The 22055-nt window shown below is 36.9% G+C and overlaps 1 protein-coding gene across 1 annotated transcript in view; it reads right to left on the bottom strand.

The window, feature by feature from the left end:
- CDH7 (cadherin 7) overlaps positions 1 to 22055 on the bottom strand; it is a 112743-nt gene that overhangs the window by 54300 nt on the left and 36388 nt on the right. The window contains exons 2-5 of the mRNA XM_022584315.3: positions 14030 to 14324; positions 10233 to 10352; positions 3333 to 3500; positions 626 to 813 (exon numbers count right to left, since the gene is read on the bottom strand). Coding sequence (XP_022440023.1) covers positions 626 to 813; positions 3333 to 3500; positions 10233 to 10352; positions 14030 to 14324 — 771 coding nt within the window. The remainder of the gene's footprint in view (positions 1 to 625; positions 814 to 3332; positions 3501 to 10232; positions 10353 to 14029; positions 14325 to 22055) is intronic.

Genomic DNA, 22055 nt, shown 5'->3' with positions numbered 1-22055 from the left:
TGCTTACAAAGGCTTTTGGATGATTTTAGGGTTTCATTACTAAAATAGTCAACAAAGAAGAATATTCGGGGGGGGATGAATTGGGAGATTGAGATTGACATATATACACTCTATGTATAAAATAGATAACTAATGAGAACCTATTGCATAGCACAGGGAACTCAACTCTGCTCTGTGGTGACCTAAATGGGAAGGAAATCCAAAAAAGAGGGGATATATGTATACATATAGCTGACTCACTTCGCTGTACAGCAGAAACTAACACAACATTGTAAAGCAACTATACTCCAATAAAAATTAATTAAGAAATAAAAGAATGTTCATCTCACCAAGCAGGTCATTTAAAACGGCACATTTGCCAGTATGCTTTTCTGTTACAGAGCTTAGATAAGAGCTGTGGGTTTGCTCAGAGAATAGAACTGATAGAGTGTAATTACACGTTACTCAATTTTCTCTACAATCCCGACACATAAAAATAAATGCACAGCATTTTTTCCTAAAATTAAAATAACAATGGTCCCATAAAGCCATTCAATGTGTCTAACACGTTCTTCCATCAGAGCAGACAAGTTTTCTCAATAATCTCTATGATATTACCTTCACAGGAAACAAAAATAAATATTACCTTCTGTATAGTAATGATTCCTTCCTGTGAATCTTTGTCAACAGAAATCTTGAAAATCCCGAATCCATCACCATCCACAATTTTGTATTCCATTTCAGCATTAGCTCCTATATCTGCATCGGCAGCTTTAATTCTGGCCACAACGGAAGCTACCGGCAATGATTCTGGGACGTTATACTGGTACGACCCTGTGAAATTAAAAACAAGAAATGAACAAAACCTTACACCAAACTAACCAATAAAAATTTAATTATTTGGCTATTTTGCACCATCTTTGCTTAATTTGTTTTTATTTTTTGAAAAAGAAGATAACAAAGCAATAAGATGCAAATGACAAATTTCATGCAGCCTCAAGAAGTTTCATGGAAATAATCAGATAATAATCAATAAGTAAGAGCAGAAACAGATGGCCTGGGGAAAGGCATGAGGAGATCCTCCATTCCGGTATTTCTAGTGCTGAGAAATATGCTACTTTTAATAGTAAAGATAAATTTCAAATAATTATAAATACACTTAACATTGAGTATTGACTATAAAGAATTAAAATGCAATTAATACAAATATTGAATATTAAAAAATTAAAATACTATAGCTTAGGCCTCAAATGGGCAAAAACCAAGCCTAAATAGTTCTGATTACTCAATGTTGGAATTTCCATAATAGTATCTTCTGCTGCAAAAGTTTCAGAAAACTGGACAAGGAAGCTGATGAAAGTCAATATTAGCCTTCTTTTAGCTCATAAATTTACCAAGGATAAGAATTATTTGTGTGAGCTGGATGTAGAACTGATTTGGGGCACAGTGGTACAAGAGCAGAGGCAATGTTATTTGAACAGGAGGAAAGAGAAGCCAAAGAAGAATAGTAACTTTTTTAAACTTTCTTTTGTAAAAACTCTTCACCATCCCTCAACTCCCCCCTCCCCCTCCCCTCAAAAATAAATAAATAAATAAATAAAAATTTTAAAAAGCCAGTTTGGGAGGCAGATGAAGTACGTCAACCATCCCTTTGAAACTAGGAAACACCCCTTCACCTTTGAAACTAGGAAACGTCCCTTCACTGTTTTCCTCTAATCATCTACTTTTTCCTGCTTCCTCCCCCCTTTTCCATTTCCTTCTGGCTGCTAACAGTGGTGCATTTGCACTTTCTTATGAGGAGAAAAGAAAGGATTCTCTGTGAAACAGAGAAAGGAAAATGTATCCATACGAAGGGACCACATTCTAGGCTAAGAATGATTGCTTTTGCAATTTTCTACATTTTATAAATTGTTACTGATTTTAAAAAATGATTACAACACATACTTACTATTTTTGAGCGACCCTTTCACATATCTACAAGTGTCCTTAGGAAAATCCAAAAATTTCAAGGTTAGAATAGTAACTAAATGGTAGAGAAAAATCTCAGCCAAAATGAAAAACCTAATGACATATTTTTGGCTTCCTTCACTTTAATAAGCAGGGGAGTATCTAGTAAGCTAGAAAATCCATGCTCTATCCTATCAAATCATGTCAACTGAAACCACAAAAATTCTAAGTGTCAATTCTTATCACTGTAGTTAAAGAGAAACAGCTAATTCTATTATCAGCCAAATATAATCGCATTAATTGTTTTGTTTTGTTTTGTTTATTCTTCATCCTCCTCTCCTCCCCATTGTAAGCCATCAAGGACACAATTAAGGATAGGTTCTTTTTTTTTTTTAATGTTAAAGTTAGTGGAATTTTCTTTATTTTGCCAGGAGGTATTGAAATGTCTGTTGTACAACCATATAAATATTAAAAATATGTAAAATAAAACATCTAAAGCAGTATTTGAAGGAAAACATGGTGGCACTCATATTTGCAGAGAAAGTGTCCTTGTTTAACATTATTAGCTTTAAGATCTGTTCATAAGGGAGCTCAGTTCCCTATTTCTATCAGACAAGCATTTAAAAACATTGTACTTTGTATGATTTCCTTATTTTCTTGAGTATTCTAAAGAAATACCACATACATTTACAAAAAAGCAGAAAAAAGGCAACTAAAAGAGAGTGAGATGAAATGCTTTTTTACAATCAGGACAGCCCTACCTAAAGAAATTATTTTTTTCCTCTTACTTGTTTAAAACAAAAGCCACTTTGGTCAAAGAAACTAAATTGAGGGAATGCAGTTTTCTGGTTCTTTGGACTGATTTCTTTTGAAATGCTGAGCGTTTGCATAAAAAAGATGTGGTAGGTACCAGAAGGAATGTTCAAGGTACATGAACTGGTTAAAAAAAAGTGTGGAATGAAAAGTGAAGTTCAGGACTCTTATTTTTATCTTTAAAAATAAAGCAATATTCTTAGCGTAGAGAATTCACGAAGCGTATTTGAATGTTACTAATTGGCAACAACCTCATAACTTACAGAATGTAAAGAGTAGCATGTCTTTGAATAAAAAGATTAACGCATAAACAAACTTCATAACTGTCTAGTATTCAAAGTGTGAACAAAAGAAAAAGCATATTATATTTAAGATAGAAGTAATACAAAGATATAATTACTTCTAATTATTTTCAATACCCTTATTATTCCATATTACTGAATTAAAAGTCATGCCTCTGCTGAAACTGGGGGAGAACGTAGTTAAGATAATTATTTGTTTGAGAAGTATTTGGAAAAACTCCTTTTTAAAGACATTTTTATAATCTGGCAAGGAAAACGAATGTGCTTGCAACGTGCAACAGAACAGCTTACTTCGAGGAAAGCGAGGCGGGTTGTCGTTGACATCAGTTAGGGTCACGGTGACCGACGTGGTTCCAGAGAGTCCTCCGTTTTGACCAACCATATCCTTTGCCTGAATAACAAGCAAATACTGGTCTTTAGCCTCTCTATCCATGTTTGGAAGGGCGGTCTTGATGACTCCTGTAAAATTTCAAATCCCAGTAAAATGCATCATGAATCACTGCATTTATACTAGCGAAGAACACTGATATAGGTAGAAAATAGCTCTTGAGTTGTTGCCTTTTGTTTTGTTTTTTTCCTTTTAATAATTGCAATGCATATTAAAGGCCAAAGGGATATAATAATTATACACAAACACAGAAAACACTGTAATGCGGAAAAGTGGAGAGAGAGGATTATCTTTAGATTTTACGGAAATGTATGGTTCAGGAAATACCAACTTATAATAAATAAAATATACTCCTCTAGAAGAATGGGCAGTGGCCTGTACAAGTATATGACAATGAACCTCTCTTTCTCTTTCATCCTCTCCAACAACTTAATTCCCAGTGATGTGAAATCACCACAAACCTTTCAGCTATGGTCCCTAACTCTCTTCCAGCTACTACCACTTTTCCAGTAAAATAACTATTCCATAAATAAAAGGAATGAGTTATTTATGTTTAATAAACAAAACACCATTCCAAACTATGCTGCTGGATGACTTTATGCTGTATCTAAAGGTCTGAGAAAAAGTACTACAGATGAGAATGACTGTGTTAATGGAAATCAAGACACTAAAAATATTGATGTGTTGTATTGTTTCTTTCGAACCAATTGCATTTAATACGGATAGCCTTTAGACTTCAGAGGTATGAAAAATTGATTTCAGAACTTCATGTTGCTTGGTAGGAAAGCTTGACTCAATAATCATTGCTGCACTAAATTAGTGGTTTTATATTAATAACTATTTAATTATTACATAAATAGGTTAGGTAATAGTATGTTTATGGGATAGAATTTCATTTACACTATATGTAAATATATAAAATGACATTATATACTTAATATACTTAGTATATGCACATAGAGATTATGTCAGATGAAAACCTATGTATTCAATATTGCCCTGTACAGATCTCGAAACTAGCAATATGAGACCATCTTTGCTAATTAGATACCAGAAGGAGTCTAGAATCCTACTTAATCATTTCCTGTACTTCCATCATTTCCAATGAAGACATCTTACCTACCTACCTAGAACCCTTTTATCGACTTTGTTTGAAAAATGTCTAATCATTTTATTAAACAGATTCTAACTTTTATAGTTTAAGTCAGAATTTAAATCCCCAATGACTCAGATGTGAGGAGCAGGAACTCTGGAATCATGGACTTCTCAGGGGCACAACTGGGCTGTTTGATAAAGGATGATTCTTTGGGAGAACATAATTGTAAACAAGTTGGGATAAATGTTTTTTTTCCCCTCATGTTCAGCATAAAAATGTTTTTATATCCTCCAAATTTATAAAATGTTTTTTAAAAGCTGCCAATTTAAATTGTTTAAATGCTGATTCTTCCATGGACACATGTAAAAATGGTCTGTGTGTGTTATATTTCAGCCCTAAGTATAAGTTACAAGCCTACATTATACTATATCAGGCCTTCCCTATTCTTCACAATATTCTACAGTTCCGTAAATATTCTAGGAGTGGGGAAGAGATGAGAAGATCTTTCAATAGTTTAAGAATAACTTAAACAATATGTTACTGGTTCTCAAGATTCCAAGCTGAGTAACACTCACACCATCTTAAGAAACCTTATTGTTACTTAGTTCTAAGCAGTAGCTATCAAATGCATACACATATATATACACACATACACACCCCAACAATATATCAGTATTTTAAGCATTTAAATTATACTTCTTTGAGTAGGCCATTTGTTGTTATTGCTGTTGTTTTAACAATCACTTATTCTAATACACTATACTGGACGCTGTTGCTACAAGCACAGCAATACAAGGTCTAAGTAACCCTTTCACTGAACTCTTTCGGTTATCTACACACTGCTTAATCTCTGAAACATCAAAATGACAATCAAAAGAAACATAGTCATATACCCATTTGGTTCATTGATAATTGTCTGAGACATAAATATTCTTCTTAGAGCCATAACGATTCTATGAACATTTCATGTCTGTTCTTCAATACTTCCCTTAACTCTAATACATAAGGCATTGAGTACTGACACCTCAGTAAGGACACTCTGTTACCAAGCATAACAATCTTTGTCTAAGAGTTCTGGGACTTACATCTCTCTCTCTCTCTTTCTCTCTCTCTCTCTCTCTCCCTCCCCCTCCACCCCCCCCACCTTCCCTTTTCTCTTTGATGTTAATCATCTTTATTTGTAATACTTTTTTATACATTGAGCATTGACAATCTTGAATATTTAACTAATGGTGCATTTCATATAGATCAAATATTAGTGAAGTTCTAGCAAAATTTCTTGCTCATTCAGTTTTAATTTTTAATTTCTATTCATCTCTCATTTTCCTTCCAAAATCAACATGTGTAAGTGAGTTTGTACCCTTGCACATGTATTATGATGGAGAGAGGTCCATAACATCTCAGCTAATCAGCAAAGAAAACACAGCCGCCTCATCTTCTCATGGTTTTGCTCAGCAGCGTTATTTGAAAGAAAACACAATTGTCAGGGGAGAAGTGTGGTAGTCAAAGTTACTCACTTATTTTTCACATGTCTAATTGTCTCTTTACAAATTATCCTATATATAACACTCCTCCAAAGCAAAAATCATCACAAAGTTTGCAAAGAAATGCAGGTGGCAAAGGTAATTTCCAAATACCTCAATTATTAAACATATTTTTTACCAGAATGAAATAACTGGGAGAGAATTGAATTTAAATAAGAACATTCAAACATAATAGATTTCTAGTTCTATGGCTTTTGCTAGCTTTTTACTTTTGAGTATCAACTGTCTACATTTGGAAAAGAATTCTCATATGTTGGATTTGATCTGCATTTTGCTGTATATTATATAGACACACACACACACACACACACACAGCAAACTGTTTTTACTATGTCTCTGAAGTGGTAAAGGCCAGTCTTGCCTAATCATAACCTTACAGCTCTGTGAGGTTTTCATGGGAGAGGATAATATTTAATTTTAATAGTCAATAATTTTAAGCCACTTATGATGACAAGAATAAATCCTGTAACTCTTTAGAAAAGAGACTGGCTCAGATTTTTGGCTTTCTGAATAATCATTTTTCTATAGATGTACATCTGACCAGTAACCCAGAACTTTTTATTTATTTATAATCCATGTCCACAAAAAAGTATTGTGTATGAACCATCCATTTATCACTAGTATTATGCAAAAACTGTCTAGTTTTTGGTATGGGAATAAATTTTCAGATGATTTTCTTATCTCCTACCCGCCATCAATGTTTTGTTTTGCTTTTTAAAGCATATTCTGTTATCATGGAATCTCCTTAAGAATTCAGATGTGTACATTTCTGAAGTCCATTCTGAAGCTCCGGATTAGTCCCAGGAGTCTAGGCAACCACATCAGTCAGGTAACACAGGACTGGGCTATTCATGCTGTCGGTTTCAAGATACATTAGATGTACAGGTGAATCTCTTCCAATAAGTTTGTATTCTTTTCTAAATTTTCTGTCTAAGACTTGTATTATTTGGTTTCTCTACCTCTAAGTGAAGCATATAACAGAACCATAAAAACATGGAGAAGAGCCAACAATAGTAGAGATGGAAGCTTCTGGATCATCAAAGGATTACAGAGCTGGCATCAAATAAAGAGTCGCTGAATAAGGGAATGTCATTACATCTCCTCACTCTTGTGAGAGGATGCCCTGAGGAAGCCCTGACAGGAGTGAGGGTCCTCTACACCATGAGCCATGCCACAGGATGGAACATGCATGAAGGGTGTATTAGGGACGAGGGCTTTGTTACAACTGTATTACTTACCTAAAGCTAGGATGTAACAAGTATGCATGTAATCTCTAACGCAGGCACCACAGAGTCACACCTCTATGTTTAAGAAAGAACTCCTAAATGACAAGTGATATTTGACACTCCAACCATTTTTCAAGGCCAACTTCATGGCCCTGTGGCCTGTGCAGTCACACACTGTCCCCATGTCTGGTTTCTGCTCTGCTGATGGCGTCTGAAATCCTACTAATTTTAGAACAAGAAGCCTGCACTTTCATTTCAAATAGCAAATTATGTGGCCAGTCCTGCCATATATGAAATAGATTGACAAACTGGATCTATTTGCTTGTAGGTTACAGACTAGATAAACACATTAGAATAATTCTCGATCTCCCTGTGAATTTGGGGACATTATGAAGATAGGTGATGAGAATCTTTTTTTTTTTTTTACGTCTTTATTGGAGTATAATTGCTTTACAACGGTGTGTTAGTTTCTGCTTTATAACAAAGTGAATCAGTTATACATATACATATGTTCCCATATCTCTTCCCTCTTGTGTCTCCCTCCCTCCCACCCTCCCTATCCCACCCCTCTAGGTGGTCACAAAGCACCTAGCTGATCTCCCTGTGCTATGCGGCTGCTTCCCACTAGCTATCTACCTTACGTTTGGTAGTGTATATATCTTTGCAGTCCTTTTAATGCTACATTATCTTGTTTCTAGTGCCATTCTCTTTGCTTGCTGAATTGCCAACATTGTTTTTTGCAGCTACTCACATCCTGGCTTTGTGGACTGAGAAATTAACGTAGAAAATACACTTACCCTCTGGTCATGTGGCCTGTAAGTGTGCTACAGATGGAATACATGCTCAGAGGTTTTAGCCAGGCTAAGTTAATGATATGTGATTAACAAATAGTAATGGTTATTATTAATATTACTAATATTACTCCTTTTTAAAAAAGAAATTAGAAGTTAAACTTTCAGAGATGTATTTAACAGTGATTTCCTAGGCCTATTTTATATAATCTTGATTTAACATATTTTCAGCATTTTTCCTGTCAAAAGTTTTACATTCTTCTCAAAAGGCCTTAGATTTGGAGATGTGGGAAATAATGTTATTTCTTACATAGGTAAGAATCATACACCAACTAAGGAAGACTACCTCAAACTGTCTACACAGCTTTTCATGCTTGTAAGACCTGAAAATTCTCCATCCATTTCTGTTAGAAAAATAGAATTCCATTTTTTTTATGATAGCAGAGAGGACACAACAATTCCTAGAATACCTCTGCACAAATGACTATAAGAAAGAGAAGTCCCAATGATTACCATGATTACAGCATTAAAAACTCTTAACCAAAACAAAATTAAATGAAACTTTACCTCCTGTAATACACGGTCCTTGAGATTGAAAATTAAAATTGTTTGAAGTACTAATCACGTGATGCCATGACACAGACTATTGTCCAGTTGCTCAACAGGTGAGGTCTTACCTACACAGGGCCTATGAAACACCTATTATCTTACAGCAAAGCTAAAATCACAAGCCAATCATTAGTAGCAGCAAAATATTTAACCCTTGGGATTAGTACATGCTATTTTTGAACAGGTTATATAATGCAGGAGGTATACAATTTGTGGGCAAATTGTCAGAAACTTGTCAATGTCTTTCTAGGCTGCAAAGAGTAGATATAGAAGGGAATGGGTGGGTGTCTGAATTTAGGTTCTCAGATCTATCATTAAATCAACCACGAGCACAACTTCTACATTCCCAGGATTCAGATCATAAACCAGATACTTTCATTTACTTCTCCTTCAATACTCGCTGAATCAGAACTATTTCTCCTCTATCAGACTTTCTAGGCAGCTTCCAGACTTTATCACAACATTGGTAAAAAAAAATATGCCACGGCCTCTATGAAAATTCTAATGAATGATGAGCTCGCAGCGAATTTACTGGTCTGTTTTTGCACAACTGTCATTCTCAAAAGACACTTAAAATGTTTATCCCCCCACAGTGATTTGAGAATGATTTGATATTGCCATTTTTTATAATATGAAAAACAGGGTAAGTGGCATTAAAATATTCATTTAGGATCATAAGTACTATCAAATTTTCAAAATCACAAACTTGCTATTTGAGGAAGAATTATTCTCCATGATAAAGGCAAAATTATTAAAATATAGAGAAATTTTGGATTTTCACAGTGATGAAGAAAACCAATGGCTCACACCCACCCATCTTCGCACCTGCCCACACTTCCCTATACCCAGAGCCAGAGGAGCAGAATAGATAAAATATTATTTTATAACCAAGAAAATAGTGCTCCAAATTATAATCTTACGGTATATAAACTATTTCATCTTCAGAACAAAACAGAATATCTAGCCAAACAACCACATATTGTATCCAGGCAGCTTTGCAATTCATAATTTTTTTTTCTGAAATTAAAAGTCATTTAATTTAGTTCTTGATTTAGCAGATCATCATCCTAAGTGTTATGTTTCAACTAATTTCCCTGAGAAAAACCAGCCCCTGGAAGGACAAGCTGAACCTAGCACATATTCTACTGCATGGCAAGGAGATTTTGCTTAAGATTTAAATTTTACTGTGTGTAATTCCTATGTGAATTAATTAAAGAAAACAAAGCAAAAAAAAAATTAGAGACGATGAACATTTTCTTATATAGTCAAGAGGTAACAGCTGAAATACTTTTCAATATCTAATATTCTGTTTAATTTTGGTAGGAATACTGATAAATGTAATAAAATATTCTTAAAATGTGCTAATGTCTCTATAAATAATATGCTGTTTATTACCATGGTACACATATTGAGAGAACCACAGTAAAAATAGTGTCTGTTATCAATTCCAACTATACTGAATAAAAATAACTATTATTAATTCTATGCCAAGATATAAATGATGACTTTACAAAGAGAGTTGCATGTCAATTTTTACCTGTCTTTGGCTCCACTGAGAAGTATGGCTGTCCTTGCAGGATACTGTAGACCACTCGGGCGCTGTTGCCGTATGTAGGATCATCGGCATCCGTTGCTGTCACTTGTACCACTGAGGTCCCTACGTGCCAATGCCAAAACCAATGAGTTAAAAACTCCCAAATGCCACAAAACATAAGAACTCACAAAACGCTAAAGATTCTACACTAGATTTTTCATTTTTAATTTTTCTTATTCTAAGGTACATGAAAAATTGATATCATATTTTATTTTTTGCCTAAGGCAAACCCCAAAAGATGATAAATGATAATTCATCCTTCAGAAATATTTAAGGGACATGAAAATATGTTGGCAAAAAAGTAAGACTGATGGTGCAAGTTAGGCAGGGATATATATTCAGAAGTGGATGGGACTCAAATTTTAGGCATCTCATCCATCAGGGTTGGGTAATAAATTTTTATCAAGAGCAATCTCTATAAGTCTCAATCACTGTCTAGAAGGCAGCATGACAAATACTAACATCGTGACACTCAAATCACTGAGGCAACCTCACTGCTGTAGCAAAGTAAAGCCAGACAGAAACTGAAACTTCATTAACTGAATAAAGCATATTCAGTTGATACATTTAACTGGATATTAAGTGGCTACTGTGTCTCTTCCTGTAGTAGTTTTATTTTTCACTTGTTTTCCCTAATTGATTTAAAAACAAAAGCATGAAATGAAAGTTTAAACCAAACCCTCCCAAAGGAGAAAAAGCATGGCAACTTGAAAAATCACAACATTGGTTGTTTTTCTACATTTCATATGATAGAATGTCATATTGCTTCTTCCTTTTACTATGCATTCACTTATTCCATATGGAAGGCATTTAGTGTGATCTGTTCTTTTTATTTCCATTTGGAATATCATCTTAAAAATATTAGCTACTCACATTTGCTTAGTTTAAATATTTAAGCACATGCTATTTTATCATTTATGACACAGCTGACGGGGATGGGACAAATCCCTTTCTGTATTCTTTTAAGGTTCAAGTTGGTTTCTAATAAATTCTTGAAAATATGGCATTTTTAGTCTAACATCTCTTTTAGATATATTCCTATGTAGATCTCCCTCTCTAAATGCCTTAAATAAGTCACCAATACCCATCTTATTATAAGTCTATTCTCTTTTCCAGATTATGATTTCCCTTACCAATTCTATTTTCTTTCAGATTGGGTGGAAAATTTGAATATGTATGTGTGTGTTGTGTATACACACACACACACATTTTGTAAATTCGGAAGTTTTATTTTTTTTATTTGATAGACTTAGGAGACTGCGCTCTATGGATGCTTGGTAGGACCAAACAGTGAATGATGTATATTTAAAAATCTTTTTAACAATTAGATTTTGACTATTTTAAAATGTTAGAATCAATGACTTTGATGTTCTCTATTTCCTCTATAAGGAAATAGAGAACATCTTTACAGCACCATCGTTACAGCAATATTTATTCTCGTGATATGGTTAAGTACCGATTTCCTACTTCACTGGAAAAGAAAACACCTTGAAACAAACAAAATAATGAAAACTATACTTCAGTAAATTTTGTTGTGTATAATTTTTTCTGAAGTGTTCGTTAAATAATTTATACACACGCACAGGCACACAGACATATACAAACACACATGCGCGCGCACACACACACACACACACACACACTTGTATTGTCATGCTTATCTATGCTCTTCTGGCAACAAATAAGAGATCCCAGGGACTTATGAGTGTGTTTCAAATCTTAGTTAGTTCTCAATGAAAAAAAAGTAGGCCTGAATAATAAATACTGAAAACTTGTGTTGTATATACCATACTATTCAGTGGCTATTATAACTATTTGGTTAGGATTAAACACTTTGATAAGCTGTCACTTTAAGTCCATAGGATACATTTTATGTAGACAATTATTGTTCTTAGCTCAAATTTTGATATTAACCAAGTGACCTCAATTAGTGTCAAGTAAATCCTGAAGACACTGAGAAATCATTTTCTAAAAAGTTCTGAACCTGTTGGAATCAAATAACTAAAATAACTTACACATGCACATAATAATCATGCTGTTTGATATCAGAGTGGTACCACTGGAACCAAAACTACAGTGCATTATTCAGCCTCTAGAACAAAAAGCTCACAGTAATCCAATTTGCACTGCTGGGTTCTACACAGGAAAGGAAAACCTTAGCAAGCCCATGAAGAATGCCCAAAATGCCCAGGAGAATTACGGCATTGAACTGAGTTGCTTCAACACACCTCAAAACCTCCTGTTTTTCTAAACATTACTACTTTGGAGAGGACAATGTGCCTTCTCTTCTCTCTAAAACCTCCCAAATCTTGTTGCTGCTGGTATCATCATCGTTGTTGTTTTTGTCATTAAACAAGAGCAGCAGGAAGCACTCTGAAGGAGTGGGCAGTATTGCGAAAGTGTGAATAAGCCTGTTTGGTCAAAGAAATATTTACAAGGAAGATAATTATAGCGAGATGCTGCCACTGCAGTTCAGAACTTTTCCTGTCCACAAGCATCGATTCCTCTGGCTTATTTTCAGTTCATATTTCTTTAGCAGCTTGAGCCATGGTCCCAAAATAATGTTCCCTCTCCAATCTGACTGGAACAGAAATTTAGGGTCACTAAATTGGGCACATGTAATACACATCTTTGCAATTCCACTCCCCTGCATAGCAGATGTGTGGATCGAAAGCTGGAATGAACACAATGACTTTTATTTAATGTAAAACGATCAATCTATCAAGTCAAACAAATTTGACTTGAGTTGAAATACGTGTTAAAATACAAGTTCGATTATTATTTTAAATAAACTTCCCCCTTCAATACTATAAACAACAGGAAATAAAAGATATAAATCAACTGGTCTCTATTCCAGCCCCATCATTTTTTTTTTTTTTTGTAAGATCATCCATACCTAAATTACATACTGGCTGAAAACTATTCCAAAGGTACCTAAATCAGTGGAATTTAAAAGACAGTTTAATAGTATTTGAAATACAGTATATGCTAAAGGTAATTTACTTTCCATTTTTCCAGTAATGGAGCAATGTCAAAAGGCCTTTGAGTAAAACAGCCTTCATTATTCTTTTATATATCTCACACTGAGTATCACTTTACCATTATTATAAATTCAGTATAAATTTTCATGCATTTAAATTTCTGGAGAAATCACAAAAAGATTAGTGGTGGCAGGTGGATGGACATTTACAGGTTCAAGCATACTCTATAAGGAAATAGACCAGCTGATTCTAATATTAGCCTAGCTACACTGCCGGCCTTGCCTGATACCCTGGCCCCCAGAGAGATGCTTAGAATAGTGAATTCTTATTTTAACATGGGGAGAAAGGAAAAGAAAAGTAATAGATCATCACAGGGCTGTGCCTAGAATGATTTTTTTTTTTTTGGTTTGATAATTTTATTGTGTTTTTTTCTAAAACTTCTTAGGCATAATTTGAATCATTTTTTAATTTTAAATATTAAATTGAAAAGGGATTGTAAGACCTATGTAATTTCTTGAAGACACTGAGACAGGTGTGTAAAAGGAAGAATTTCCTAATTTTCCGTATAAATAAAATAATGTGTCAAAAAATAGAATTTGGATACTGGCTACTAACACATCTCAAACATTCCCCTCACACTAAATGGCAATGTCTACACAAATGCTAATGCGATTTCTTCCCCAGTATTTACGGTGATTTAATTTTAAATACAAACCTCCTAAAATCAGATGGTACAAGACCAACTTGCTCTTTACTTACCCACAGGAGACATTTCGGGAACTCCGGCAGTGTACGGGCCGTCCAGGAATTTAGGTTCGTTGTCATTGATGTCCTGAATCTTGATGACGAACTCCGACTCGGGCTCCACGGGCTTGTTGGTTAGCCGGTCCAGCGCCTGGGCGCGGAGGGTGTAGTAGGCCTGCTCCTCGCGGTCAAGCCTCTTGGTGGCATGAATATCCCCCGTGTTCTCATCAATAATGAAAATGGAACTTGCCCCTTCGCCTGACAAGATGTATTTGATGGAACCATCTCCTTTATCAACATCAGAGTGAAGCTGGTGAAAAATTCATGTGAGATGAGATTAACTTACAAGCGAGTCAGCGATATGGAGATATGTCAAAATAATTCTTATGTCAGGCAGGAGCATATGAAATTTTACTGTTCTTGGAAAGATAAGCTGACGCATTTTGTGCACAACGGAAACGGCTATTAGAATGTGTTAGCTTGCACTTGTGAGCAAGAAATTTCATTTCTTCCTGTAAACAGTCTCATTTCCAAAGGAATTTTATACCATTCCCAAAGTTAGGAACTCGTTGTAGTGTTATTTTTGATTTGGTCTGTCCTTGCCAGTTTTAGCCATCTTCTTTGACCAGAGCAGACATTCAGTAACCATGCATAATTGGTTCATTTGATCGTATTCCAAGCAAAGGGACTTGCTATAGAACATTTGTAACTTTAGATCTAATATATTCTTTAATCTGCTTAGAAATCGCCACATCCTTTAAGGGTGCCCTTCCCTCCCAACTCCCACAACTTTTCAGGATTATTAAGGATGGATGGATGTCCAGTCACTAAATTGATCTCCAAATCCTGTTCTATATTTTAAAATTTGAAGCTGTAAAAGAAAAATTACACTGCTCTCTGAAGTAGGAATTTTAAATCAATATGTGCCTAAGACTTCAACGAAAACCTTTCTTGAAATACCAAGAACAGCATTAGATTTGCATGATTAACCCCGGCTACGGCTCAGGGGCAGCCCCTACTGATTTGCATTTCATATCTGGAACTGTCCCTTCTGTATGTCAGAACATTATGTTGAACAGAGGAACCTGAGGACACTCAGAAATAATTACATATTTCCCTGAACTTCATAACCTGAGAAATACAGTGCTCAATCTGTAATTTCAACCATCTTTCATCCTCTATAACCGCCGTGATTCTGGACTGCAATTAATACAAACGCAAATACCCGATTTACCAAATAACAAGGCTGTTCACTGCCCTGCAGAACTACGTTTGCATTCTTTGAAAGACAAGGTTCAAAAAAGATAAGATATGGGAAACTTAGGCAAGTGGACGCCCAGTCCATTTCCATCCTTAGCTGTTGAGGATACTGCTTCTGTACCACGAACTCCTGTAAGTGATCTTCCATCGCGCTGTAACAGCTATGTTTATACTCGGCTTCAGAATACTTAAATACCTGATTTATCCTTTAGTTTCTGTAGTTTTCAGTTAGGACGAAATGATACCAAAAAATTAATTTCTGGCACAAGTTTTACTTTAGCTTTGTTCAGTGTGGAACACTGCAGCATGATTATCCAGCATATGGAGAAGTCGTATTCTTGAAATGTAATGAATTATTTAATTTTCTTAAGTCATTCTCAGGGTGACTATTACATACATAGCTCCCTCTAATTTAAGACGAAGCAAGCTAAGAATTACTATAGTTTGAATTACTGAGCACTCCTGTGTGCCAGGAACTACTGCTAATGTTCTCTACATAGTAACTCATTCCATGCTCACACTGACTGACTTTATTATCCCTTTAACAGATGAGGAAACTGAGGCAGACAAAGTACTTTGCTGGTCATGCTGCCAGCTCTCCATGGCAGAGCTAGAAGAATGAAAACCATTAGGCTGGTGGAAAGCCCATCCTCCACTCCCTACAATGGGGATCCTGCCTCTGGGGGAGAAGCTGTGACCTGTGAGGTGAGGACATTAAAGTTGCCACAAAGGAGAACTCAGGGCAGAAGGGTACAGACAACCACTCCCACCTGATCACTCCCCAAATCTCAAAGACGCTCAGTGTTTCCAGGGGTTTCCATCAACACGTTTTATGATGTACCAGAAGGGACCTTTCCTGACGTTACAGAAAAGCAATAAACCACACTCAACAACACAGAGCAAAAACCTGAGTCCAGAGACAAATGCAGACAGGCGAAAGTAAGTTGCTTTTCAGCAGCTAGTACCTCAAGTAGTCCCGCCTTACACACACTTCTCACAGTCATTCTCCCAACCCCTCCTCGCCCTTGATGACCACAAACATACAGAAGTTATACACAGGCTGCGTCTTTAATCAAAGGTTTGCTATCTCTCTAAATATCACTAGGGGCTCCCATTTATAGGACCAGCCCTTATGATTCATTAAACTAATTCCTATCAACTGACTGCTGGCTTCACAGCGTGGGGATGCCATGTGTTCCTGGGGTATTCAGGTAAGGGAGAGAGGATGCATTCCTTTCAATACAGAATGTACATGAAATCCTCACTGATCTCCAGCCTGAGCTCTGATGCCGTATCTGACGTTATGTGGTATCGCTAGTTGTTCTCCATTACTGACAGCGTAAGAACTTAAAGGTAATAAAGGTTCATACTGGGCTTCCCTGGTGGCGCAGTGGTTGAGAGTCCGCCTGCCGATGCAGGGGACGCGGGTTCGTGCCCCGGTCCGGGAAGATCCCACATGCCGCGGAGCGGCTGGGCCCGTGAGCCATGGCCGCTGAGCCTGCGCTCCGCAACGGGAGAGGCCACAACAGTGAGAGGCCCGCGTACCAAAAAAAAAAAAAAGGTTCATACTGCTTGTTTTTCCAGTTCTTCAAGGATCAGAATTCTTCTCTTCCACCTCTAACTGCCACCACCATCAACTGCCCGCCCCCAACCTACACAGACACACCCACACATCTATTGCAGGAGCCCTGAAATCTACCACCCTCCCTATCACTGACACTTTTCTCTCAGCTGGGACCATCACTAGGCTTGTAACCACTGCTAAAATTCACGAGCATGAAACTGCTATGAGTCTCGACTCGGTGTCCTTGCAAGGTTAGTGGAGGCATCCGCAGTTGAAAAGTGGAGGACCGACTCTGGAATGTCAAGATGGACACATTCATAAGTATCAGATGATGCAGACACGGAATCTGTGAGGCCACACCCACGATACTAGCCTTAATACGGGGGGTGAAACCCCATGCTGTTAGGAAAAGCTGTTATCCTTCTGTGCTGAAAAAGCATGCTCAGAAAAGAAAAATGCTGCAAGTGTAGAAGGACTGAGTGGCATTCTTAAGTTAAGACACGTGTCTATGTAGCCCCACCCTTACCCCCCCCCCCCCCCCCCGCCAAACGCGCACACACACACTCATGCAGTCTTTATCAATGATGATTATGGAATAGAGTAGGACTCTCCACAGTGAAAACCTCTGGCCAGGAAAAAAAAATTCTGCAGTCCCACAATATGGTAAGTGAGCAAATAAGCAATAATAAATGAAAAACACAATAAAAAACAACGATTTGCACTCTATTTGGGGCAGAGTAGAATTCATGTTGTTATGTCTATTCCACTTGCCAATATCCTTGTAAACATGATCTTGTAATTCAACAACAAAATCTTGATTAATCATCAGACAAAACTCACTTGTACTGTGTCCCTAAATCCTTTCCGAAATATTTGTTGTGACTCCAAAGTAAATATTTACATTAAACATATAAATTGTTTTCTGTTGTTGGCAAATGAGCACAAACAGTAAGGAGCACAGCCCTCTTAGCAGAGTCCAGCTCGTGATAAGGCAAAAGAATAAGCAGGGAGGAGATCTAAGTATTATGCGAATCCAATGTCACTATGCCAGCACTGTGTACGGTAACAATGTAAGAAACATGAAACTGTTGGACTGAGTTATAACCTACACAGGCCAGGATGCAAAGCATACTTCACATACACCTAAGTATATTCTGTTTAGTCATCTGTTATGGCTCCATCATCCCCCGCTCGAAGGAATATGCACTCATTACCTCTAACATATCAACCCATTCTCCAGTCCCTCTGAACAATCATCCTAACTTGGAATCTTCAAATCTTTCACTTGGGCTATCACAAAACTCCCCAGTTATTTTCCACTTTTAATAACTCACATCATCGAGGCTGTTACAGTGCATGTCAGAAATGATCTCCCTAGAACATGCACTGAATTGTGTCACACCCCTCATCAAATAATTGCTCCCCATGGGCTCTGGGTTTAACTCCAAATCCTAAGCACTCGGCCCCATGTGGCCATGTGCCATCTCCCCAGTCTCTCTTTCCTACCACATCCCAGAGGGCCCTCTGTGTCCCAGGCACGTGGGTCTAGTTACCACTGCCTGAGCAGAGCAAGCATCTCCATCTTTTCCAGACACGTCCTCCATCATCTTACCCACCAACTGACGACAACCAACTCTACTTAATCCAAGTTCCCTCTTACTGAAGCCTTAACAATCCTAGTTTTCCCACATGGCATGTTGTTTGAATTTCTATGACAAAATGCTTTTAATTCTGCTTTATAATGAAAATCTGGTTTAGTTGTTTTCCTACCCAATCCCAATCCCATCTTGAATGTATAAACTCCTTAAGAGCTGGGTTCTTTTTATCACCATATTCCACATTCTGAATAAAAAATTTGTTGCAGTGAATTTAGTAAATTTTTAATCCACATTGTAAAACAGGAGTGCTTGTTTTATTTCAATTTCTATCCTTTTAAGTTTTAATAGCACTAAGTAAAAAGAAAACAAACTAAACAAAAAAACATCCTGTATCTCTGGTTTGTCCTCCCCAATCCTCTGAACCGCCAAGATGGAGTTCAGATACCTTGTTTTCTATGCCCAGGGTAACTTGCGCATTGGTACCTTTGTGTTCCCCAAGAGACAGAGCCCTGGAGAGACAGACACGCTTTCTTATTCCTGTTTTCCTAGGTCTTATACAGTACTTCACACACACACACAGGTGATTAAGGAGGGTTTGATAGACCCTTGGATGTCCTCAGATGGCAGAATCTCATGTCCTTGATTAATTTTTTAATCCACCATTTATTTTTTACATTTAAGATTGTAAAGAGCAAAACTAAAAACAGATCAATGCACTGCAGTTCCGACAATTTTCTTACATTTATTTAATCAACTAGGGCCTGATATGAACTACCTGATCTAGCACTTGCGATCCATCTGCTTAAAAAGTCTGAAAATGGAGAATATTCCTCAATTTATGAAAGACTGAGGTAAAAAAAAAAAAAAAATCAATTCAATATATTGACCAACTTTTCTTCCCTCTATGAACGTCTTCAACTCTGCTTGTTATCTGATCTTACTGCTGATCTTGTCTTTACTCTCCTAGTTCCCCTCCTCTGTATTTATTTATTTTATTTTATTTTATTTTATTTTATTTTATTTTTTGCGGTACGCGGGCCTCTCACTGTTGTGGCCTCTCCCATTGCGGAGCACAGGCTCCGGACGCGCAGGCTCAGCGGCCATGGCTCACGGGCCCAGCCCCTCCGTGGCATGTGGGATCTTCCCGGACCGGGGCACGAACCCGTGTCCCCTGCATCGGCAGGCGGACTCTCAACCACTGCGCCACCAGGGAAGCCCCCCCTCCTCTATAAAATGGAGATAGAAATGCCTGTACTTGGACTTCACTGAACAATTGTGACAACTACTTGAGATATTGCAGTAGGGTGTGATTCGTAAAGATAAATTACTATAATGTCAGGACTGTACTTTGTAAAGCAATTATACTCCAATAAAGATGTTAAAATTTTTTTAAATAGTTATATAAAAAAGAATACAGACATAAGATGAAACTATTGGGACAGAGATAACGTTTATCATGAAAGTCTTGACACTAAAAATATAAAACCACACAAAAGCCCCTGTGATCCTCACTGAATATATACGATGGAAATAATTAGTGTTATATTCAGTTTTTCTATAACGAACACTTGAATAAGAAAAATGCAAAATGCATTATTATACTACTACATTTGTGTACAGAAACGGAGTAACGAGGGCTGAACAAAAAATACGCATATGTTCCTTTGAACACCGTGTTAATCCATCTGAGAATGATTTATACTGAATACTAGGCAAAAGATTTCTAAGGTAAATTTTCTACCACTGATTTACTTATTATAGATTCTTGATTTTTTTTAAGTTTAAAAATATATTACAGATTGTTAGAACTCATGCATTTTACTTTTGCTAACCTTGTACAAGGTTAAAATTATAAGTATAGAGGGCAGATTTAAACAATAATTAGCAGAAATAAAACTGCTTGAATATACACATTACATGCAAGTTTTCTTTTTTCATTATGCTTTTTAACAGATATTTTCCACATGCCACTGGATACCATGTAATTATCAAGCTGTTGAAGAAATATTACAGATGAAAACAAGTGTATGAGTAACTTTTTTTTTCTGGTTGAAGTATTCCTAATTTATAATTATCATTGTGGTCCAGGGTAATGGAACACAATTTACTTGTGAAGCATCTTTGAGGAAGATGTGTGGTTTAAGAAGTGTAGGTATTAATTATTACACATACACAAAGAATAATAAAGGAAAGGGAAACAATGCAGGAAGTACTTAGGTAAGGTTAAAACTGCCAAGAAAATCTCATTTCCTTCTTTTTTTAACCAATAGTAAATTTTAAAAAGGAGGGACTTCTATGATTATTTTCATCCTCAGGAAAAGTTCACGCTAACTCAATGGCAATAAACACTCATTCTGGGGTCTCAGTACATACTGAGTAGCAGTGGTACAGATACTAGGTCCATGCAAAGCAACCAGAAGTATGGCTACTGAATCTCCACTCCGCTTATCCTGCTGCCTTGATCGCACTTAAATCCCAGTTTATCCCTGGTTATAGATCAGCATCCTAAATGCCCACCTAGCCTTGAACCCTGAAGTGGGGATAAAATGAAGTAATGCATTTGGAAGTATTTTGTAAAATGTCACTTTCTATCCATATGTAAGTCCACAAAGAGCTGTACAATGAAAGTACCTGCCCTTCCTTAGTGGGGGAAATCTTGCTTTTGTTTGAAAAAGTTCTACATTTCTGTCTAAGGCATGGTTACTCGGGGCTTCACGTGAAGAGCCATGTCTTTTTCACCAGGGACTGACTGATAAGAGCTCAGAGAAGCATTTTCCATTCCACACACCTACATGCAACTCCCTAAAGAAGGCTCCACAGCACTTGTCCTCCCCTCTTGTCCTCTCTCGGGTTGCTGCCTCCAGGCCACATCCAAAACTTTCAGCCAACTTAAAAAATCTGCGCGGAGTCAAATTCTTACTGATCAAAACTCCTCGTGGGCTAATTTAATCGTGAGAACATCGTGTCTCCGATTCACGGCTCCCAGCTACTGCCTCGTTCACTTCCTTCCAAACGCCAAGTCGTAAACCAGAAGCAGTTAGAAAGCAAACCCCTGAAAAGCTTCAGCTTTCTTCGCAGGAGGAAGAAAAATTTGCTTTTTCTGCAAATATATGTCACAGGAGGCCAGAGCACTGCTATGGAAAGAGCAGTCCCGGGACTGGGTGCTATCAGTCGAAGTCAAGGTGAGTATGGAAACTGAGAAGAAGGGCTTAGCAACTTTCATAGTCATTTTACAGAGTAATTTAATGTCTCTTGAGCCCAATAATAATAATGAAAAAAGGGGGATTTAATTTTCTAATATAAGCAATGCATTTTTAATGCAGCAGCAAAATTATTAGGAGGTCAAAACGAAGTATGTCCTGAGTTCTTAAAAACCAAGAAGCTTGCACACAAACAGCAACAATATAAAACTTGGTCCTTCACCACAGATCAGTTGAGAAGAACTGGGTAAGTGGAGATAACCCTATGTGAAAGCTCTTTCGAATGTCTGTAGGCAGTCACCAGTCTAAAACTCTTTTCCTGTCCTAATATCAGGGAAGACTAGAAGACACTGGCCTCCATGGAGGTACAGGGCATTCTGAAGAGGCCATCCTTAAGATGGGCACAGATGTTTTGCACA

This window comes from Delphinapterus leucas, chromosome 14 (genome assembly GCF_059928025.1).
Source record: "Delphinapterus leucas isolate spDelLeu-1000000601 "Yukka" chromosome 14, BTC_Dleu_Yukka2, whole genome shotgun sequence".
In the NCBI taxonomy this organism is placed as follows: domain Eukaryota; kingdom Metazoa; phylum Chordata; class Mammalia; order Artiodactyla; family Monodontidae; genus Delphinapterus; species Delphinapterus leucas.
This window is presented reverse-complemented; position numbering and strand designations above follow the sequence as displayed.